A 24,475-nucleotide genomic window follows, 5' to 3' on the forward strand; every position below is an offset into this window, starting at 1 on the left:
ACTACTAAAATCTTTGATAGATACATATCGATCCACTCGAAAAGACTATAAGGTCTAATCATCCTTCGTTAAGCAAACAGAAGCTCGATTTAGGGTGGAAAATGGAAGATTAGGAAAGGACGGAATAGAAGGAGAAAGGAAAGATAGAGTAAGATGGGAAAATAGAAGATAGATAGACAGAGAGAGAGAGAGAGAGAGTTGGCAGTAGGGAAGTGTTGCTGGGAGACGCGGCTCGAATAAGAGAATACAGCACAATATTCCAAGACAAATCAAAGTAGGCATCCACCGAATGCTCCCGGGTGCAGAATGCAGATAGAACAGAATAGACGGAGCGCGGTATTCGCTCGCGGGTTAATGAGAACGGTTTCAAGCCCCGTTATAGAGGCACCGCGTCGGCGTCCCCCAGAAACAGAGAGCCAAAGAGGCAAAGTGTTAGCTAGCTAGTACCAGTCAGCCTATTGCAAGGGAAATCGCTCCAACCGACTACGGATACTTCTCTTTCTCTCTTTCGCGTTAATCCACGAGGTACCTTGTTAATTATCATTACCGATGCATGCGGGCGTACACGCGCGCGCGCGCAAGCGAGTGCATCGCATCGCATCGCATCGCATCGCCTACGATCAATCCTTAATGGCCGTCTACGCCTATACTATAATACCGCGAGCGAAAACGCTCTAACGATCTAACCGATCCTTCCCTCTAGTTTCGTCGGAGTGAAACAACAAGAATGATATAATATGAACCAAGCCGAGATTCCAGGTTCGTCGAGGTATGGTTAATTACCGTAGCGCGTTCCACGTTTCATCCAAACCGGTCTGAGGTTTCCTGAGGAGCGTGCTTTCGTCGTTGCAGGGCTTTGCCTCTACAAAGATAGGGGAAAGACGATCCGAAGTTTAAGGGTACCTCTAACCTACTTATATATCTTGTATCAAACCGTAAAAGCTTTCGATCAACTGCGACACGATTAAATTCCGGTTAATCGATCTGCAGTCCGGTTCGAGAACGACCGCTCGAGATTGAAGGGATACTCCTAGTAGTTCGAGGTAACGTTTGATAAAGTACACCCTTCGGTGCTCTCCTCTCGTACTTTGCTTTCACGAAGCATTCCGTCAAGGTCGCCGAGTGAAATTTCATACCTATCCTTGATCGTGACAACGATCGACCTGCCAATGAAAGTCCACGGAAACGCTCCAATTTGATAATTGATTTTCCGTAGAAGACACCGCTCTGACTACTCGAAAACGGAGGATACTCCGAGCCGGAGGGTTTAATCCGCTTTTAATTTCTACGAAAGTATGAAAGTATCGGCGGGTTATGTTCCCTTCGTTTAAAGGGGGAATCGTTCTAAGGAGGAGGAGAATCACGTGGTTACCCTTCGAAGAAAGAGGCGTCTTGGTATCGACTCAACCGATTTCTCTCTCCATTTCCGACGATCGTCACGACCGAATGGGTATATCCTGGGAAATGAGAAAGATAATGAGGGAACGTGACGTAAAATAAAACGTAAACACGAGGGAAAGGAGGGAGGAAGAGAGGGAGAGAGAGGATAGATCGGTGGTTTGGGTTTGAGGAGAAGGAAGGGAAAGACAAAGAGAGAAAGAGAGAGGAGGTAAAGGATCGTGGTTGAGGGAAGGTAGTAGGGTGGTATGGAAAAAGCGGAAGAGGGAAAGAAATGATGAGAAGGAGACGCGCGAGGTGGTGGTGGTGGAGGTGGAGGTGGAGGTGGAGGTAAAATAAAGAAAAAAGATGTGGATAGAGGAGGATGGAAAAACGCATCGGCCAATAGTGCCCGCAGGCAGGCAACCCAAGAGCCGACCACTTATCTGTAGGAGCAACATCAGAGAAGCTCTTGGCTGGTTGGTTGGTTGGTTGGTAGGAGGCAAAGAAGTGCCTGGCGTGAGAAGGACGCCGAACCAAAGTGGAGTGCACGAGAGACACGAAAAAGAAGGAGGAGGAAGAGAAGGAGGCTGGGTGGGTGGCTAGAGGGGGAGGCAAATGATACCTCCTTAGGCAATTTTAATTTTGCAGAAATCACTGTTGGGCTAATAAGAATAAAGAGATCTCCGTGGAAGCTCTCCCTCTCTCCATCCTTCTCAATCTTTCTCTTTCTCTCTTTCTCTTTTTCTCTCTGTCTCTCTCGCTCTCTCTCTCTCTCTCTCTCTCTCTTTTTCCCTTTCCCGTCAGCGCGCTCTCCCGTTTGCTCTCGTTTTCGCTACCCGTTTCTTTCGCTCTCTCGTCCGGTCGAGCGAGATACACCGTCAGCCAGCAGCGACATTATACGACCGTGTCGACGACCCGTGTACTGAACCGCGTCAACGTTCCTTCTTCCATCCTCTTACCCTTTATCTCCCTTATTCCGTCTACCATCTCCTCTCTCCCCTCTCTTGCCTTACCAACTCCACCATACCCCACCCCACCCAACCCCTACCCTACCGTCCGACCCACCCACCTCATCGTTGCTCTTCTTCCTTCTCTTTTCCTTTTAATACCTTCCTGAAGATAGAATACACTGTGCCCGTTGAAAAATATTAATCAGGAACTAGCACGCGCCAGTCTGATCTACCTACTTACGCTTTAACGGTCTTTGCTACCGTCTACCTTTCCGCCACTCCTATTATTCTCCACGATACACGTATATTTTGGACGCACGGTATATGTATCTACCTAACTACACCTACTTATCTATCTATGTATACGTACACGTGGATTCTCTGGAAAAGTTCGACCGAAAAGAAAACGATAACGTCCATCGATCCTAATCGAGAAATTAATGAATGATACGAGTCTCGTCGATCGTCAAACACCACAAATGCTCAAAGAAAATTCTCATTGGAAAGATATTGCGGGAGACGTCGACAAAATTATTAAAACGCGCGTCGATGGAAACGAATCGAGAGGAAAACGTTGTCAAGAGGATAGAATGAGAAGGGGAAGGGAAGGGAAGGAAGAAATGAATGAATGAATGAATGAATGAACGAACGAAGAAAGGAAGGAAGGAAGGAAGGAAGGAAGGAAGGAAGGAAGGAAAGAAGAAAGGAAGGAAGGAAGGAAGGAAGGAAGGAAGGAAGGAAGAAGTCGATGGAACACGAAATACGAGCGTGAAGCAAAACTGGAAGAGAATGGAGGTGAAAGAAAGAGAAAGACGGACAGAGAGAGAGAGAGAGAGAGAGAGAGGGAGAGGGGATTGGAAAAGGGGGGTTGTACAGACTAGGAGAAGAAGAAGGAGTTTGAGCAAGAAAGAAACAGAGAGAGAGAGAGAGGGTAGAAACGATGGGAGAGGGTGAAGGAGCCGGAGGGGAAGGAGACATATTTATTTGACATGCGACGCGACTGCAGCCGAGTTTCATTAATTGAAGATCGCGGGAATGAGCACGGCAGACAGCAGCCGAGCAGGCAGACACACGCAACGTGTGCACGTGCGCTCGCGCGCGCACACCCAAGCTTCTCTACCCTTCGGAGCGATGCTACTACCTCCAGCACAACCCTTCCACTAACTCTCTCTCTCTCTCTCTCTCTCTCTCTCTCTCTGTCTTTCTCGGGCTCTCCATCTCTATCCTCTTTCTCTTTCTATCTTCACGAGCTCGTACTCTACTCCTTCGGTGGCGTATATGCACGTGCTCGCGGAAACGGCAAATGAGGATTCGCCATTTCTCTGACATTCGAGCATTCAAGTTCGTCTCGATCTAGGCCACATAGAAGGCCCCTCGTTTACCCTTGCACCACCTTCTCTTTCTCTTTCTCTTTCTCTTTCTCTTTCTCTCTCTCTCTCCTTCCTCTCTTCCTCCGTGAGCTCTCTCGGAAAGAGCGCCCACCTATCTACCAACCTGTACTCTTTTCCCTCTCCTCCACCTTCTTCTACCTCTACGGGTTTTGCTTCGAGCGCAGATCTTCTTTCCATAGGGCTCTCCCCTTCCTCTCCGGGTAAATTTAACGGGTGACGGCTGATGCGAGATCGTTACGAGTGGTAGGCGGACGGCTGGCTGCAGGCTGTTCTTCTCGTCTCTCTCTCTCTCTCTCTCTCTCTCTCTCTCTCTCTCTCTCTCTTTCTCTCTCTTCTCATTTACACATACACACGTACATACGTTTCTTCTTTCTCCTCTCCTTCCTCTCGATTTTCGTTGCTCGATTCTTGCTATTCCTTTCCTTGTTTCTTTGCCGGAAAGCGTAGTAAACATTTTCGTTCGACGCATCGACGTTACCAAAACGTCGAGAGACGTGAACTCGGGGATTCGACGACGCTCTTGTTCCATCGAAGGAGCAATGGACGTTTGATTAAACTCCAGCCGATGCTAGGTTGCTCGGAAGAGAGTAGTGGGGTGATACACCCTGATGACACTGGTGGTGGTGGTGGTGGTGGTAGTGATGGTGGTGATGCTGGTGGTAGTGGTGATAGTAGCGATATCGGAGATGGCGGAAATTTCATTTACCTCTCGTAGAGTTATCTAAGAGCAATACCGGGTGGCCTTAATGAAACATTCAGTCGCGAGAATAGCTCAGCAATCTCGAAGGGTCGCGGGCAAGGCGAGGTGAGGCTGACTCTGCGACCCGCCCTTTCTTCGTCCTTTAACGTTAGAAGAGTCAGAGAGAGAGAGAGAGAGAGAGAGAGAGAGTAGAACGAGAGTGGAATGGGTCTGATTCCTGGCAATGCAATTGCACGTTTAAAGTGGCGTTCCCTCGTTTATTTCGACGTTCAACCTCCCCCCCTACTCACCCCAACCCCCAACCCATTTCTCCTTACTTCGACTAAGATTCTCATTCCAGTCCGGCAGCTCGAAGCGACCGAACGTTACAGCCATCGTTCTTGCGACTGAACCGTCGAGATGTGGATCCATACCATGAACTCCTATCCACGTGAATAGTTCGTTATTAATGTTGAATTCCTTAGGTTTTGCCGGCGTTATCGTCCTCTCGTATTTATATTTTCTCGGCTGTATTTAGCTTATTACAACTCCACTCGATAATATATCTCGATGACTTTTCCCATTTAAATTTTCTACGATACTTCCTTAAAGTTACAGATTCGCGTGTTCTTAAATCTCCAGAGAGAGAGAGAGAGAGAGAGAGAAAGAGTAGTCCGATCGTTATCCAACAGCTTCGTTAAGAAATCCACCTCGCGTAGAATATAATTTTAATTCGAACATTATTACTCATTACCTTGGCGCGAGAACAGAGAAAGAGAGGTAGAAAGAAAGAAAGAAAGAGAGAGAGAGAGAAAGGGAGGATGGGAGGGAGGTTACTCGCGGTGGGCGCTCGCGTTATTTCTGTGACTATATAGGGATGAAAACGGTGGCTGCCGGCGAAAACAGAAGCCGGGAATAACGACCCACGCAATTATTCCATAATGTAGTTCGCATAGCTGAACTCCGAAGAAAATTAGAGAGGCCGTCGCGCGGCGCCTGGCCAGAGAAGAGAAAGAACGAACCGGTGAAAGAGAGAGAGAGAGAGAGAGAGAGAGAGAGAGAGAGGGAACAGTCGAGCGAGAGTTTGGAGTACGTGAGCATTCGCGTGGCTACGGTAGACGGAAGGTAAGCGGGAGAAGAGAGTGTGAAGGAGAAAGAGGAAGAAAGGTGAGAGGGTGGAGAAACGTACAAAGCAATGAGAGAGTTGATGAGCAGAAGAGAGAGAGAGAGAGAGAAAGAGAGAGAAAGATGCAGAAACATTAGAGAGACCAGGGGTAGCAACTTTCTCGTTTTATCTCTCAATTCGCATTCTCAGAGTCGACGAACGTTTAAACTGTGCGAGCTCGTCGAGCCAAGCCAAGCCAAGCCAAGCCAAGCCAAGCCAAGCCGAGCCGAGCCGAGCCTACCTAGGCTTTCTCTCTCTCTTTCTCTCTTTCTCTTTCTCTCTCTCTCTCTCTCTCTCTCTCTCTCTCTAGTCCTGTGATTAAAACGTATCCTCCGACCTCCTTTTCGGCAGCCTCTCACTGTCACTATACTCTCCTAGCCGGTGTTCTCCTCCACATTGCGATAGTAGGGTTTAAACCTTTGGACCAGCACACCCAATATAATTATTGCTCGACGTACGTTACCCTCAGTTCTACCACCTTCCACACCCACCCTCCTCCCTTCTTCCGTCATTTACGACCGTTCCACGACCGGTAAAGACACGGACGAACTCTCTTCGTTTCCCTCTCTCTCTCTCTCTTTCTCTTACGTTCGCCATTTCTCCTCTCCCTTTTCCGTAAAGCGCCAGCAAGAGAATTGAAGAGCCGAGCGTCGCTCACGAAATTCATTCGGCTCCTCTGCCTCGGTAACTTCGAGAATCTCCAATTAGGCGACGCGAACATCGAGAACCCTGCTACACAACGTTGAAGGCAACGCCGGTTGAACGTCGGGGAGGTTGGGAAGTATCTATCGAAGTGCCCACGATCCGTCCTTTCTCGTGACGAGAAGGAGAACGAAGAGGAGGATGAGGTGGATAAGGACGAAGAGGGAGAGAGAGAGAGAGAGAGAGATAAGGATAGAGAGATAGAGAGAAGGTACGACGTGTCGCTTTAATCCCGCCGTGTAATTACGCGCGTCAACGCCACCGCTTGCCTCTTGTACGTACAAATGAATGAACGAACGAACGAACGAACGAAGGAACGAATGAATGAATGAATGAATGAATGAATGAATGAATGAATGAATGAATGAATGAATGAAGGAGAAAAAGAACAAGGAGAGCCAAGTCTACTAGTAGTCTCTTACTCGAAATCGTCTTACTCGTACTTACGTATTTAAAAAAACTACACTCGTCGGTGTATTACATATTTTCAGATGTACATATATCATTTAGGGATTTTTTTGCTTGTTTTATTTTATTTTATTTTTTATTCTTTTTCCTTTTCTTTTTTTTTTCTTTTTATTGAAAGGTATAGGTACATTATTCTTGGATAAGTTTAAGGAAGAAAGACAAAGTTGACGTGCCTATACGATAAAGTAGAAGATTCGCTAAAAGAGAGTTATGGTTTTAGCGAGTTCCTTACGTGAACGCGAGCGCAACAGAGTCATTGTCTCGTTCTCTCCCTGTGCATCCTTGATAGAACTTTATTGCAGGTGCAACGACGAAGGATCGCGCTGGTGGCTCCTAATTTTCCCCTCAAGACAAACAACCGGCCGACCAGCAACCGGTGCCATTTGAATTCTCTCATTTCTTTTTCTTCTTTTTTCTTTTTTTTTTTTTTTTTTGCCTTCTCACGTAATCTTCCGTCTACGAGATCGAATGAAAACAAAACGAGACGAACAACGTGAAAGAAGAAAGCGTATATATCTGAGAGAGCGCGCATACGTGTTTGAAATTAGAATGGAGAAAAAGAAAATTAAAATAGTAAAAAAGAAAAGAAAAAAAATTGAGGGAGGGAGAGGGAGAAAGAATGAACAAAAAAAAACAAGATGAATGATTTCGAAAAAACGCGTCGTCTCGCGTGCTCGCGTAACATCCGGTAAAAATCTCTCGGAAAGAGAGAGAGAGCGGGGAGGAGAGACACTGCGAAACGATAAAAGGCGCGCTCGTCCGGTCCAACGAAGAGACGCTTCGAAAAATGTTCTCTCGCTTCTCGTCCCTGCGTTTATCTTCGCCCGAAACAATAGGGGGACGTCGCGCGATGGAGAAAGTGGAACACACCTCCTATACGCCGAAGCGCGAGCATAACGTTTCTGTAAACGTCGACTGAAAAGATATTTCGGCACAAAATGCAGTTGTTCGTTAACGCGAGCGTCGACTACTACCTTCGAGAGCGTGCTTTTCGAATCTTCCTGCCGTTTAATTCATACTCCTAGTCTTCGTTACGCGTTGTTGAGGAGGAGAGAAAGACAGAGAGAGAGAGAGAGAGAGAGAGAGAAACAATGAGGAGAATAATTCAAACGCACGAGTGCGACACGATCGCTGCGGCAATCCCTTCTAAAGATCTTTCATTCCTAAGGGATTTAGCGACGTTAAAGAAAAATAAAAAAAAAATAAAATAAAAAAACAGGAAAGGAGGAAAAAGAAAGACAAAAGAAAAGAAAAGAAAGGAAAAATAAGAGATATACCTATACACGCGCAAACATACACACACACCTACGCGTCTCTCGATTACTACTCCCACCTTCTGTTTTGCGTCGAGTCGAGTCGAGTCGCGTCGCGTCGTCGCGAACGAAACCGGTTAATTCAAAAAGGGTTTAAAACTCGCTCAGGAACGTGGTATAGTAGACGAGAGATGAACGTGTACGACGTAGAGGCAATATTGTAAGTAGTCTTTTACAAACGATATATCTCTTTTTCTCTCTCTCTCTCTCTCTCTTTCTCTCCTTCTCCCAGCGACGGGAAAGGCAGCAGTAACGTTGGCGTCTGAGGCGTCGGCGACCATTATCAAAGCTAGCGCTGTTCTTAAAGCACGCAGATATATTATAGTTCCTGCGACGGGCGGTCCGTGGCCGACGTTCCAGTTTACAATTCGTCCCCGGACCTCCCTTCGCGTTCTCGCCCTCGCCCTCGCCATCTTTACCACCACCCTTCTCCCTAGTATCTCCCCAAACCCCGGCCTCCTATCTCGCGTTTCCTTCTCGATGAACCGCGCTCGCCCGACGCTACTCATGAACGTCGCGTGAAATAAGCACAAGAAGAAGTGCCTTCGAGTGTGGCGGAACACGAGAGAATGAGAAAGAAAGAAAGAAAGAAAGAAAGAAAGAAAGAAAGAAAGAAAGAGGGAAAGAGAGAGAGGACGAAGATAGAAAACAAACCTATGTTGCGTCGTCTTTCTAAGGGATAGTAGGAATTTAGCAACGAAGTTGTTGTTTTCCCTCCCCCATTGGACAAACGCCTGTATGTACGCGCATCTCTCTCTTGCTCTCTATCTTTCTCTATATATATACGCATGTATGGACGAATGGATGGATGGATGGATGCACGGATGTGATGATGGATGATGGCTGGATGAATAGGTGGTGGAGGGACGACGAAATCAACCCTCAGAACGAGTATATAGAACGGTACAATTGAGGACTCTTTAAAAGAATGCCCATACGAGACTGGATTCGCACACCCTCCCCCCTTTGCCCGACACCCACCGCATCGGTCCACCCCTTCCGCGAGAAAGGAAAAGACAAAACCCTGAATCTTCATTCTAGCGTATTCCAACGTGCACGTCTGCACCTCCACCACCCTACTTCTTCTTCTATGCACCCACTCTCGCCTCGAGTCTCCGTTCCAAGGCTCTAAAGCAGCTCGCAATTCGCGATCGCAATTTTCAATTTCTGCCGACTTTTCAATTAGACTAAGAGGTGCCGGTGCCGGTGCTGCTGCCATTGCCGCTACTCGTCGTCGACTGCGTTTGCCCAAGCCTATATACCAACCCCTCCCAACCCTCCCCCGAAACCTCCCTGTCTCTCTCGGAACCTGGCTATGCCGACCTACGAGCTACGTGCCAGCTTCTTCACGGCGAAATCTCACTCGTCCTCCACACCCCCTGCAGTCTCGCGACTTCTCTTTCTCGCAAACTTCGATGTTTCTCTCTCTCTCTCTCTTTCTCTCTGTCTCTCTTTTTCTACCTCGTTTCCCTTCCTCCACCTTTACTCTCGGAGCAACTCGGTCTCGCACTAGCATACGATATTCGGAATTGAACGAGAACGAGAAGGAGTTGGAAGAGGATGAGGAGGATGAGGATGAGGATGAAGAAGAAGAGGAGGAGGAGGAGGAGGAGGAGGAGGAGGAGGATCCTTCTCTCGTCTCTCGCTCGGCCGACCGAGCGACGACTCCGACGCGCTCTTCCTATGGTGGAAAAGATGGAACTAACTGTGAAAGGGTGCTACCACGAAAAAAAAAAGAGAGAAGAAGAAACAAGAAAAAAGAAGAAGAAGAAGAAGAAAAACGACGAGCGTCGTTCGCTTTTTAATCAACCTTTCCTGCTCCTCCGCGAAACGTGCCTCGCGGTACCAACGACGTTCACCAGTTTGATGTCCGAATTCACGATGAAAATAGGTATCACCGTTTTCGCTCGAGTGTCAAAACGGGAAGACGAATCTAAAGTATTCCGGAGATTCTCTACCAGGGAAAGGGACATCAAAAAGCCGATTTTCGATCGAACCTTGACAATTCCTTCGACGTTGTCAAAGAATTTCTTTCTTGGGAATACTTTCCGGAGGCAGATGGTTCTCTTCGTGTTAGATTTCCCGTCTATTCTCGAACCTCGAAAGAGGACGAGAGAAAGAGAGAGAGAGAGAGAGAGAGAGAAAGTGAGAGAGAAAAGAGGAGGAGGAGAGGGAGGAGGAGGAGAAGGGTGGATAGGGATGGGACAGGGAAGTAATAGATAGGTTTGTAATCCATCGAGAGCTCGAGGCGTTTGGGAATGAGATATTTTGGAAGGGTTGACGGTGGAAAGGGACCGATATCGGCAGTCTGCGAATGAGACGCGCTCCGTCTCTCGATCCTCGACGTGCCCCGAGGAGGACAGGGTTCTGCCGAATCGAGCCACGATGCATCCCTGCTCAACCTTCCCCCTCTTTCCCCTCTTCTATACTAACTCCCCACCCCAACCCCCTTACTTGCTTTCATACCCTACATTCTCATCCTCGATCCTCCGAACGAAACGGTCCAGACGATTACGACCGACTTCGATAGCTTCTTTTACTTCTTCAAAAAAAGAAAAAATAGAAAGAAAGAGAATTGTTTTCGATCGTTTGTTCAATGTCGAAATAATTTAATTATCGTACCGTCAATGATCGTAGAAAATACATAGGAGGTTAAAAAAATCGAGTACAAGGCGATACGTCTATCGTTTAATATCGCCGATATCGAGAGTATACATAGAGTCGATAGTCGTCCCGGGTTTTAATGCGCTCCTACGTGGAACGACGAGAATGACAGTCGTTCAAGCACGGTTTCCAACCGTCGCTATGCCTCCGGCTAAGATACGGATGGATGGATTCTGCCATTCTTTCCGTCCTGATAACCGTACGTATCTCCTCTGCAATCTCGATAACCATCCAGGAGTTTATGGAAACCGAACGAAGCCGACGGGTGTTATTTTCCTTCACGAAAATCTCTTTGAAATCGGGAATTTTATTAAACGTAATTCGAAAAGAGAAAGAGAGAGAGAGAGAGAGAGAGAGAGAGAGAGAGAGAGAGACAGACAGAGAGATCAGTTTTCAAGGATACCGTCAATCAAGAATTTCAAGAAAGAGATAAAATATAGATCGGTAACAAGTTTTAAAACTTTCTCCGAGAAACGAGAACGAAACGGTTTCAGGGAGAGCTTTAATTCTCCATAGATACTCTTTAGATTCTTTCCCCGAGAATAGGATCTCTCCACGTTGATCCGCGGAAGAATCGCGGTGGCCGCCATCCTCCTCGGATTTCCCGTTCGTTTTCATCGGATCGCAGCCAGAGTCGTCGAGCATTAGCAATTCCAATATGGCCGCGGGCACGTTTCCGGGAGACAATGTCGAAGATTACTGGCCGAGCGAGCCAAGGACGTCAGCCAAGGGTGGCTGTGTAAGCGGGGCTGGTACAAACAGAGAGAAAGAAAGATATCTATAGATGTTACACGGTAGAGAGAACGAGCACCAGGGAAAAAGAGAAGGAGAAAGAGAGATAGAAGAGATAAAAAAAAGAGGGGAAGGAGATGGAAAAGGCATTGAGCGCGATCACATTGTTCGACACAATAATATTTGTCACCGAAAATAACGCTCAAAAACCGCGAAGGAATAGAGAGGTGGGTGGGTATATCCATTCAGACACAGACAATGCGAGAGAGAGATTCATCTGCATGCCTGTACCCCGACTCTTTTCCCCGTAACCACTCTCTCCCTCTCTCTCCCTCCCACTCTCCCAGCTACTACCGTCCAACCTGTCACGTGACACGCGCCAAATTAAAAACTCGGTTTCAGTTCCCCGTTGCTCTTTCTCTATATCTCCGATGATTCACGCGAAAGCACCGATATCGTCAGCGGGTATCATCGTTCTATCAGAAGGATATACCTCTGAGACGTTTCTCTTTCTTTGCTTATACTGTTAAAGGGACAAGGACAGAAAGAAGAAGAGGAAGAAGTTTTCTTTTGTCCTGTCGCGAGAAAATTTCTTTCCTCTTCTTCTTTTTCTTCTTCTTCACCTTCTTCTTCTTCCTCCTCTATTTCGATCGAGCAGCTCGAAGAATGGAATAACGATGATGCGCGAGAGAGAAGGGTTGATGGTGCTTTCACAGAGCAAAATACGGTTGAGTGAGATCTTGGAATCGAGGCATTGCGCAAGCGAAGTACGCGGGGGTCGTACTTAGTGGAATGATCAACGAGAACAGAAGGCAATATCGGAATTATTGTGATTCGCGGTACCCGGCGTACGCCCGGAGGGCGAGCAATCTATACGGGAAGCAGACATTACTCCATCGTGCCGTGGATTTGAATATTGCGCTAGCGATATCGCTTGGGGGGGTCTAACAGTTCGCTGCGAATGGCACATGCGTGCAAGCCCATTGAAATATATGTGTGTATATATATTATATATCTATATATATGTATAGACGTATAGACGTATACGAGTGTCTTGAATGAGAAATACATTATCACGTTCCAACGATGAACGAAACGATGAAAGACGAAGAAGAAGATTACTCGATATTCTCTCGTTCGTTCGAAGGTCGATTCTTCTCTTTCTTTGGAATAGCCGTGCCAGGTAATTTGAAGTTTCGCCAATCCGGTTATACCTACTCGGTGGCCTCGGCTAAAAGCCACAGGAAAGGTAAGGGGCAAAGAGAGTCCTACCTTAATTCGGGACATCTTATTTTACGGAACGACTGTACTTCCAGGACCGTTGTGGATAGTCGCGGGACGTAGGACGGGCGGTACGGGGGCCTGATTGAGATGGAATCGGCGAATAAAAGAGTTGTAAATAAGATATAAAAGAGGGCTGCGTTAGAGATCTACCGGAGTGACTGGCCGTGTCCTAGGTGAAACAAAGTGTAGTTTTATTGGGACGTAAGGGGAATGCCGTCCCTCAATAATCCCCATTTATAGCTTATAAATGATTTTAACCCCTCCTACACTGGTTGCCGAGCTTCCCCGTCGCACGAAGATCCCATTGCCCTTATCTCCCCGTAAAAATGCATTAGCCGGCGTTAAGACCTGCGACACGTACGATAAGACGGAGTAGCGAACGACGTCTCAACGTTAGACGAAAATTCGAGTGCGTGAGAAACGAGATATCGAGTGTGACGTCTTACGTATGTACTTGTCTCTCTCTCTCTCTCTCTCTCTCTCTACGAATGTCCCGGCTTTTAAGGGACTATAAACTAGAGGCGGAGGGTAGTTTTTCCTTTGGTGCTATCTACTTTGGGAAAGAAGAGAAATAGCAGTAACTCTCACTCTTCTTTCTCTCTCTCTCTCTCTCTCTCTCTCTCTCTCTCTCTCTCTCTCTCTCTTCTTTCAACGATACTCAACGACATGGAAGTCAAACTACTAACAGTAAAACTAGGTTGAATTCATTTTCGACCGGAACCACTCCGAAGAGGATTTAAGATGTCTTTATTTCCCCTTTAACACTGCCTTCATAGAGATCATAGAAAATCTACGGACAATTAATAATAGCTCCTCCCTTCGAACCGGACGAACAGAGCGGGCTCGGGCGAAATTCGATTCTAAAAAATTGTTGGAAATGGTTGATTCGTTGGAAAGAGAAGGAGAAAACGTGCAGAAGAAGAGTAGGGGTGAGGGAGGAGAGAGAAAGAGAGAGAGAGAGTGAGAAGGACGTCGTCGTCGTCGTCGTCGTCGTCGTCGTCGTCGTCGACGCGTAGAACACGTAGGATGATTGCCAAAAGCGGCGCTTGGCAGGACAGGGGAACATGTCACACGATCCGTGAGTAATTCGCACGAGTCGAGGCTCTCCGGGCTGCCTGCCTGTTTGCCTGTGCCTCTGCCTGTGCCTGTGCCTGTGCCTGTGCCTGCCCGCCCGGCTGTTTAACAGAGTGTTATAATCTATTTACGTTAACATTACCAACGTTTAACGTGGTTGCTCCGCATCCCTAGGGTCAGAGAAAGGGGTTGGCTCTGGCGGAGGCGGCGGCGGCAGTTGCAGAGGAAGAGGCGGAGGTAGAGGAACACCGGCTGCATGGGGTGGTGATATCGGGAGTAGTGTTGCCATCTCTCTCTCTCTCTCCCCCACTCTCTCTCTCTCTCTCTCTCTCTCTCTTTCTTTCTCTCCGCGTGCCTCTCGCTCGCGTTCTCTTTCTCTTTCTAGTTCTGCACCAGACAGCACTCAAGAATTGTCGTGAACACGTTAGGGCTTTTGGAAACAAGCGTTAATTCGTGCGGTCGCTCGCTCTCGCAATAACCGCGGCTTCCTGCAAGCCCCATTACCACCCACCCACCCACCCATCCCATCCCATTCCCCACCCTCCCCCATCCAACCGACCTTTCCTGTCTTTCTCCGTCTCTCTGTCTCTACTTCTCTTTTTCTCCCTCCTCGCTTAACGAGAGCAAGAAGAAATCTACGTAACGCCGACGACGCGCATCGCAACGAAACAACAGTTCCAAAAACATACGTGTGTACGTTCGATCCTACTAAATTCCCCTCGTCCACTTTCGCTCGAGTTAACTTCAGCGTGTCCAACGTGTCCTAAATTCGATCGGGCAAACTCCGAGAATACCGTGATGACCAAGACATCCTGAGGGCAACAGGACCAGGTCCTTGGTCTTCTTGGTCGCACGAACGTTCGGTTAATATACGGTTAATAAAGCTTTGTCATTAGTAAAATGGAGATGGATAAACAATGTCTAGAGAATTAGGTGGGAACGTACGCGAAATGCAAGCCGTCCCGTCATTGTTTAGTAGTGGTGTTGTTGTACCAGCTAGCTAGCTAGCTAGCTAGCTACTACGTTTCCGGGACGATGGAGTCACGAGCGAGAGTTCGGTCATGAACGGATTACGGACACTCGAGCGACGTACATACGTAGGAGCGAAGTGTGGAAGGGTAGAGAGGAGAATGTTGTCGCAAGGTTGCTACTAGACAGCTAGAGAGGAACACGTACGTTACGTTTGAACGAACGTGCCAACGGAGCTAGCGTGGCCAGGCAAAGAGGTCTACTCCTACTCCTCCTTCTCCTCCTCCTCCTCCTCCTCTTCCTTTACCTCCTCCTCGTTTTCCTTCACCTCCACCCTGCCGCTGCTCCTCGACTGAACGTGTACATCCACGCTCGGTGTATGCGCGACAATACGGGCTAAACGCCCGGCTCCGAGAGAAACCGCCAACTAACTCTACGAAACGTCCTAGGAAACTTTAGACGCGATTATCTGGAGGTTATGCCGTAACAATTACGAGCTTGCCACTCCGCAAAATCGGGAGACAGCTAACTTGTTTGCCCTCCGCTCTCTCTCGCACGCTCTATCTCTAGCTCTATCTCTCTTTCTCTTTCTCTCTCGCTCTCTCTCTCTCTCTCTCTTCCTCCTACTCCTTCTCGCCTATTGTCCCTCTCTTATGCCGCAAATCATTTTCAGAGGATGGTGACGCGAACGGCGAGCATCTTGATAGACGAACAAGCCCACAAATGCACGAGCTGAAAACCCAAGCCGGTTTCGCTTGCCAGAGAATAGAGAGAATGGACCATCTCCGTCTTCGTTCAAATACCAAATTCCATCTGGAAGATTTGACAGCTCTCGAAGATAATAGATCGGATAATAAAACGTTCGTGTACGCGTATATCGTTTTCGTTTAAAAGATCCTTTTCTTTTTTGTCAAATCCTTCCCAGCAGACATTTGCTTCATTTATTCATTATAACGCGATCGATTTATTTTCTTTCTTCTTTTTTTCCTTCTTTTTGCAGGACATCGGAAAGAAAGAAAGAAAGAAAGGAAAGAAGGAACGATGAGCTGCCGGAACGATAAAAATCCTACCCCGTGCACCAACTGTAAAATTTTATGGTCGCGAGAAATAAAGATGCTATCGCAAGCGCTGAAACAGAGGGACCCCCCGTTATCGGTGCTCCGCGAAGGAGGAGACTCCGAAGGGATGAGGTGGGCCAAAGGGAGAACTTTAATATTTGCCAGGTTACGGATTTCTGACAAACAAACGAGAAAGAGAAAGACGGAGAGAGAAAGAGAGAGAGAGAGAGAACAGAGGACCACTCAATGCTTCGAGGTAAACCGTTCGGTGACGATAAGCGAAAAGGAAAAGGGAGAAGTAATGGAAAAGGGAGGAGGAGGAAGAGGACGAGAGCCAACGATACTGGGACTCGACAAATAAAATCTGAACAACCTGCTGCTCCGTTGTTTACCAAAGGATACCTGCCTGACATTAACGGCACGGGACGAAGGGGGTGAAACACGGAGAAGACCAAATATGCTGCGATAACGAAACGAGTCTCTCTCTCTCTCTCTCTCTCTCTCTCTCTCTCTCTCCTTCTCTGTGAGAGTCAGCAATTTTTTTCTCTTTTTTTCTTTTTTTTTTTTTTCATCGGAATAAATCCGAGCAATGTGCAGTCGGCTGCTACGTGACACCCAATTCGAATCGATTAATCCGAAATACGTCGTGAAGAGATATACGAAATATAGGAAAAAAATGAAATAATTAGATATGATACGTATATACATATAAATAAAATTGCAATTATTATATATGTAATAATTGTAATTTAATTCTTCATCGATATCCCTTGCATCGATGATCCTTTAATTACGTACATAAGTACGTCACGATAGATACAATTTACGAATACCATTTCTTCTTTCAGTTTTCTTTTCTTTTCTTTCATTTTTCTTTCCTTTCTCGTCTATCGTCGTATCTCTCGAGGAAAATAATAACCGATAAAGAGAGAAATAGAAATAGAAAGAGAAAGAGAAAGAGAAAGAGAAAGAGGGACGAATAGACGGATAGAACAGAGAAAGAGAAAGAGAGAAAGACAGACAGAGAGAGAGAGAGAGAGAGAAAGAATCGGATGATAACGCGTTCTCTTCGTATATTGCACAGGGTCGTCCGTTTCGGTCTCTCCCTCTTTATGCTGGAGGCGATATGAGCAGCACGTGTGCCGTGTGCGGTCGTCGTACGTGGTGGCTCGTGGTAACGCGTACTGGAGCAAAAGAGCAAGCGAGACAGAGACAGACATACATACATACCGACAGACAGAGAGAGAGAGAGAGAGAGAGAGAGAGAGAGAGAGAGAGAAAGAGAGAGAGAGCGGGACACGTCGGCACGAGCGAGAATTACACTTGGAGTCGGTCCCTACCCGAATTATACGATTCACCTGGTTCCTATTTTACGACGTTTATATTACGCCGCAGCGCGGCGAATCTTGGCTCCCGACTTCGCCAACGGATGCGTTCGCCGGCTTTCCTTTGCGCTCGTATCTTTTTTCTTTGTTTCTTTCTTTGTTTCTTTCTTTGTTTCTTTCTTTCTTTGTTTCTTTCTTTCTGTTTTTTTTTTGTTTTGGGTTTTCTTTCGCTCTTTTTGTTTTCTTGCCATTTCTCCTTACCTTGTACTCGCTCTCTCTTTCTCTTGTTTTTTACGAAAACTTGTTTTTTTTTGTTCGTCATCCGATTTTATTATATATTTTATCGCGTGAACGATGGTTAAAAATCGTATTGAAATGAAAATTATATCATTGTTAGAAGGAACGATTTCTGGGTCTAATTAGTGATAGGGTCGTGGAAAAGCGTGTCCCGGGCTCGCTCTTAAATTTTAGAATCTATGGGAAGGAAAAAGTTTGTTTTCTTGCGTGAGAAGAATCGATGATGTATTTCTACTTCGTCGAAGAAAAAGGAGAGAGAGAGAGAGAGAGAGAGAGAGAGAGAGAATGAGAAAAAAGGAAATAGAATAAAATAAGAACGAACGAGTCGCTCGCGAACGATCGCTCTTCTTAATGGCCGAGCATAAAAACCGGGAGTAATCTTTGATATATTAAAGTCATAAAGCGAGTTAGAATTATCGCGAAATTTGTTTCGATCGCGCCGAGATTACGGATAATGAAGAATGTAAGACGCAGTTTCTTGCTCCTCGTTCTTTCTTCCTTCGACAATTAATAGCCCCATAAATCGTGCGAAACGAAGATATCAAGATTCTACGGGCTTTTGGGTTACCTCTCTAAATTTATGCTTTTAAAACTCTTAAAAACAGGCTTACGGCAGCTGGGAAAAGATAGTAGACAGACAGAGAGAGAGAGAGAGAGAGAGAAAGAGAGAGAGAGGGGGGGGGAGAGGAAGGGAGGGAGAGGGAGAGGGAGACTGAAAGAAAAAAGAAACTAAGAGGTCCTTGCAAGGAAACATCCGTGGACCCTTGAAGAACACATGTTTATTGCACCAAATGCGTTCCACGACCTATTCCCGTTCTTTAGTTTATTCCAGATCATTCGTTCGATGATATTGAAGTGTATTATAATAATTCCAATACCATCTTAACGCGATACGTGTTATATTAACAATATCGTGAAAGTACAATCGTATGATCGTCGTCAACCATGTGTAAAATAAATAAAATTCAAAACAAAAAAAAGAAGAAATCTCGATTCTCATCGACCATTAACCGATCGCGAAGAAAAATAGAATTAAGAGTATGAACGAGTTCTCATATCTGTCTAAAAGAAAAAGAAAAAGAAAAAAGAAAAATAAAACCTATATGCAATTAAGAAAAATGGTTATTTCTGAAATAATAAATTTTTGGTGCGGATAGAACCGTTCGCTAATGCGCCGGAAACGTATATAGATTGTTGTTAATGGTAGTTATAAGGACGCATTAGCCTGATAAATAGTAATGGGGTTTATTGGCGAACAATCAGAAAATATGACGATCTTGGTTCTTCCCTCCGTTTTCTTAACCCCCATACTAGGAACAACGGCCACGACGGACGACTCTACGTGCCGTTGCTTTTTCCTTAGGGTCTTGCCAGCTGCCACCATAAGCGCGGATATATGGACCCCAAGTTTATTATATTTGCCGACCATAAGAAGGTCCCGCCGCTTAGTTTCTATGAGATACTGCGTTTCCTTTTCTCCTGTTGTCTTTTGCTCTCTCTTTCTTTCTCTCTTTCTCTCTCTCTCTCTTTCTCTCTCTTTCTCTTTCTATTTCGATAATATATCCCTTCGATACGAACGATTAACTACCACTTCAATATGTTACTACTTTTTTCTATCTATATAATTCACGAAAATATAAGTAAGTAGTTACGTATATTAGGTGCCTAGATACATATGTATGTATAATTAGAATCATAATAGAAAAAAGAAAAATGCGTCTTCTTTACGAGTAAATCAACGCGATACTTCTCGCTCGATATTTTTGATTAAAAGTCGGTAAGAGATATTTATTCATTCATCGAAATTAAGAGAAAGGAGAGTATCATGAAAATGAAATAATCTTCGATATAAAGCCAATTTACTTAGCCGATGTATAATAAAAAAGAAATGAGATGAAGAATAAATAAATAAATAAATAAAAAGAGAAAGGGAAGGAAAGAGGAACACGTTACGTAGAAGAGCAGGGATTTCATAAATAAAAAAAAAAAAAGGAACGTGGGAAGATTATATGCGAGTACGTTAGCTTTTCCCCTCTTTCTCTCTCTCTCTCTCTCTCTCTCTCTCTCTTTCATTTTCTATCGTTTTTCATACGTCGGTAATTGCTTTACCGTCGGGAAAATGCAATTCCTCGGCTCTTCGATAAAAATCGAACAAATCTCCATGGGATGAAATTAAACGGAAAAAGAGAGATGGAGAAAGAGAGAAAGAGAGAGGGTGAAAGAGAGAGTGAGAGTAAGAGGAGGAGGAGAAGGAGGAGGAGGTAGGTGTAGGTAGGTGACTTCACAATGGTGGCCGCGTGCGTGTGTGTCTCGCATTGGTAGGCACCGTGCTTCCGCGTGCTTCAAACTGCGGGGTGTGAACACCCGATAAAAAATAGAGAACAAGGGGTCGGAAAAGAGAAAGAGGGAACAAGAATATGAACGGGAGGGAAGAAGAGAGAGAACGATAGAAGGGAACGTGCAGCGATTAACGAGAAACGAATACACAATACCTTTTCCCAAACGGCTCGACATGAGCTGCACACTTGTTGCTTATCTGTGACTCTCTCTCTCTCTCTCTCTTCTCTCTCTCTCTCTCTCTCTCTCTCTCTCTCTCTCTCTTCCATTTAACTAACTCTCTCCTTCGGTCGCAGACATGTCGGTTAACGCGTTAGCATAATATGTTTAACATGGTAGATAGCTACTTATCGGACGGCTATGTTTGTCTTACACCATATAATCAAGCCGTCGTAAAATCCAGACGAAGTGTCACGACATTCTATAAATTAAAGTCTCTTATTAAAAATGCACACACATTCCGTGGGCACACCGGATGCCGTTCTCCCATTCCTCACCTCCCCTTTTCCTTATCGGCGTTTGATAAAACTCCGAGTCCCCGATACGGTTGCATCTTCTCTTCGTCGGAGGATCGAGCGTTTGATTTCACTCACGGCGGTGATATGATAAAAAGGAGAGACGTGGTAATAAAAAACGTTCACGCGGGTAAGTGACCCCCAAAGAATGCTTCTTTAGATCTTACGACGGCAGACGACGTATTTTCTTCTCTTATTAAGCGGTATCATTCTCGAATCTCCGATCTCATTCGTTCGTTCGTTCGTCCTGTCGTTTTCCATTATTTCCTTTTGTAATTAATTGAAAATATAGAAATGTTGGTAAAACGAGAAAAAAGATATACCCAACTTAATTAATAATTAGAATATTTATAATATTTTCTTCTTAACCGACCCGACCTTCGTACTCATAATTCAAAAAGAAACTTTGAGGTCGGATAATTTGTCCGAATATTCGTGTCCCTTCTCGAGGACGATCCTAACTACCCTTTGTCTTGTCCGTTATAGAAATGCTTGGAGGAAATGAAACGAAGAGTTTACCCGGGAACGAGTGGAACCATTTTAACCCCTTTTCCTCGCGAAACATAAATAATGATCGTCGCTAATTTGGCTCCGTGCACCGCAGCAGAACCAGCTCCGGTTTGGCCGGTCGAGCCAAGAGGAGAGAGGAGAGAGACTATGGCGAACGTAAACCGCGCAATTATAATGCCGCCACATTAGAATTTATTCGTAGCAGCCGGCAACCGGTGTGGAGTTCTCCTCCGTAACCTTTTTCTAAAGCTTACGTTCTTAATCCGACTGAAATATTTTCGCTAGCGACGCTATCGGTGTTCCTGTGCCTCAACGGATTTTTCGTCGGTAACTTAAATCTTTTAATTAAGTTAAGACAAACTGGGCACCGCCAAAAAGACACTAGAAGAAACGAATGAAACGAGAAAACCCCTAGGGTCTCCCTCTTGTTTATAAGAATTATTCGTTTATTCAATAATGGTCGACTCTTTTGAAAGAAAAAAGGAAAAGAAAAGAAAGAGAAAAAAGAAGAAAAAATATAAAAAGAAAAAGAAAAGGAAAGATAGGAAGGGACGATAAATGGAAATATACGGAAAGCGCCGTGATACGTGAAAATGTCATTTTTTCTAACGCCAAGCAGTATTGCTAGACGAGAACGTTGATGCAGCGATCTCCATTATGTCGAAAAAGAGGAAATTTCGCACGTCTATATGTAGATACACATATAACGAAAGATAGAGATAGAGATAGAGAAAGAGAGAGAGAGAGAGAGAGAGAGACAGGAATGGTAACGCGTGCACGGCCGCACGCGTTTTCCGCATTGTATTCGGTGCACAAGTAATTGGATGCCGTGCGAGAGATTTGCGATATTTCTAGTGTGTAATGCGCGGCAATACGCGCAACGTTAAATCAAATCCAATTCAAGCTCTGTCTCTCTCCCTCCCTCTCTCTCTCTCTCTCTCTATCTATCTATCTTTCTCGCTCGCTCACTCTCGCTCGCTCTCTACAGCACGGCATGGAGTGGCACCTGACAAACTCATTGGTCTGACAAATTGAATCATTCGCCGTTCAATTGCTTCGCGCGTGGATACGAACGTTCACGGGTTCGAAGAACGCGTTCGCGCGTGTACTTCTCCTCCCTCTCTTCCTCCTCTTCCTCTTCATCCTCCTCCTCATCCTCCTCTTCCGTCGATTCTACTTCTCGCCGTTCCATCCACTCCTACACCGACGTGTTATACGTCGTTCGAATATCCGTTACCCGAGCCACCCTAAAGCAGTCCATTCGCATCAACTCAGATCCGTTCATATCAATCGACTTTTCCCTTTGTTCCCGCTCTACAATGTAATCTTTTATCTTTCTCTCTTTTCTCGCATTTCCTCGTATTCTACGATTGCCTACGGTTAATTGATAACGATTAAAGAAGAAGAGAAAGAAAAAAAAAACACACGCACACGCGCAAGAAGAAAGAACGTTCCTTCTATTATCTCGTCAGACATTAAAAATACGATATTTTCTAAATCGATCTGCGTAGCTTTCATATATCATTTGAGCTTGGACGCCATTGGAAACGTATAAAAAATAAAATTCTCCCCATGAATGGCGAGTAATATCTTTTTCTTTTCTTTTCTTTTTCTCCTTTTTTCTTTTTCTGTTTTATTTTATTTCCTTTTCTTTTTTTTGCTTTTGCTTTTCATTTAAATGCAACCGACGAAAGCTTTAATAAACGATACCAATGGCGAATCTGTAATTTTCGATCGACCAACATGGGAATGAAATCGGTTCAGTCGGCACAGAGAATGCGCGTCGCCGGTGCATGGACCACGCGAATGGTAGAGAACGGATGACAGAGAGAGAGAGAGAGAGAGAGAGAGAGAGAGAGAGAAATAGAGATATAGATAGAGAGCGAGAGAGAGAGAGAGAGAGAGAGAAAGAGAGTGTAGAGCACAGGATGGCAAGGCGTCAGGCGTGTGACGCGATCACACGGTGTGTGATGTGTGAAATGGAGCACGGTCCCCCGGTAATTATATGTATCCTATCCCCTATCACCGTTTCTCTCTCTCTCTCTCTCTCCCTCTCTTTATCTCTATATCTCTCTATCTCTCTCTCTCTCTCTCTCTCTGTCGCTTACTATCCGAGCAATGCAACGCTACGCCGACCAGCGAAATGCGCACGAGCGATCAACGCCGTCGCTTCTGTTTCCGTGTGTACGTGTTTATATCGTTGAGAGAGAGAATGAGAGAGAATGAGAGAGAGAGAGAGAGATGGAAGGGAAAGGGAAACTGGCAGGAGCTCATCGATGCACTGCAACCGCAGCACCCTGCGATGCACCGCGTGCGTGTGCACTGTATACGTCCATTGAGCGAATCGTTGCAATGCGTTACTGACCGTACAATTACTCCGATCGCTCGATACATCCTTTCGATTACACACACATACACATACATATATATATAATATCGCATGTAGATGCATCCACGTGTGATCAATTAAAACCATATGCACTTAATACAACTATTTTCAATTAAACGCTTATTTAATATCCTCGTACTATCTACGTTCCTTTTTATTGTATTTCTCTCTCTCTCTCTCTCTCTCTCTTTTCTCTCTTTCTCTACGATATTTAACAATGATCGATTTAAATAAACTTTTAATTATCGTATAATTAATTTAATTATCGATCATTTCGTGTAGACTGCATTGAAACGAATTGACGCAAGAAAGAAAAAAAATGAAAAAAAAAAATACAAGATTAAATCTATCAGTATCGACGATATAGAATTTCAAATCGTCGATAGTCAATCCAATTGCATCTGATCGATAAACTTAATCGGTGTTCCTAGATATCGAGACAATGCTACAAACGGATTTCCTAGTCATCAGCCGGATTAGAATCGTCGACTTGGACGTTATTGTACATGTATGCACGTATACTACGTACATATATAGAAACACATACATAAAGCTATCGAGAGGATAGGACAGTAAGCACGAACTCTACAGTAGTCGGATACGCGGGGTAATGACGAGCGTGAGTGCACGTAACATCGAGGTGCACGGTGCACCGCGTCGCGGATATCGCAACGAGCGCACGTGCGTTCGCTCGCCTCGATGTGTTCTCGGTGGTGTCCAAAGAGAGACAGAGAGAGAGAGAGAGAGAGAGAGAGAGAGAGAGAGAGAGAGAGAGAGAGAGAGAGAGAGGACAAGAGAGGGAACGCTTTCACGGCATCGAATTGCACGGCGCCGGCTGGTGCACGCGTGCAATAGGCGCCTATTGCACAAATCACATGCATTATCGACTACTATTGTATCTCTCAACCCTCTCTCTGTCTTTCTCTCTCGGTTAGAGACCACTTGCTCTCCCATCGACCGTGTGACTCCTCTCTCTCTCTATATATATATCTGTATGTGTGTGTAAGTATGCGTGTACGTGTGTCCAAATGAACTCGCTCTATTCTCCCACATTGTTATCGTTTTTTATCTACGATGCGTTGTCAGCTATACGGAGATTAAAAATTTCATAACAAAAAGCTCTATTATACTATTTGGAATAGTAATAACAATAAACGAGAGATTTCTTCTCGCTTCCCATCTGCGTCGACTTTCGTCCCATGATCCCTGAAAATATCTAAATTAATCGATACAAGCGAGAGGTGATGAAGAGGGGGAGGAGATCTACTCGAAA

General features: G+C 45.4%; 1 protein-coding gene across 2 annotated transcripts in view; it reads left to right on the plus strand.

Annotated features, from left to right (window-relative positions):
* Positions 1-16,334, plus strand: part of LOC127069933 (uncharacterized) — a 91,133-nt gene extending 74,799 nt beyond the window's left edge. Inside the window, exons 3-4 of one of the 2 annotated variants that reach the window (XR_007783790.1) lie at positions 15,445-15,631; positions 15,772-16,334. Coding sequence is in view for 1 of the 2 variants with exons in the window: in XM_051007679.1 (XP_050863636.1) it covers positions 15,445-15,637; positions 15,772-15,832 (254 nt within the window). In the remaining variant the exon portion in view is untranslated. Of the gene's footprint in view, positions 1-15,444; positions 15,638-15,771 lie in introns of both variants that reach the window. The other variant, XM_051007679.1, reaches the window with a different exon arrangement.
* Positions 16,335-24,475: the final 8,141 nt, after the last annotated feature.

Source organism: Vespula vulgaris, chromosome 17 (assembly GCF_905475345.1).
Source record: "Vespula vulgaris chromosome 17, iyVesVulg1.1, whole genome shotgun sequence".
NCBI lineage: Eukaryota > Metazoa > Arthropoda > Insecta > Hymenoptera > Vespidae > Vespula > Vespula vulgaris.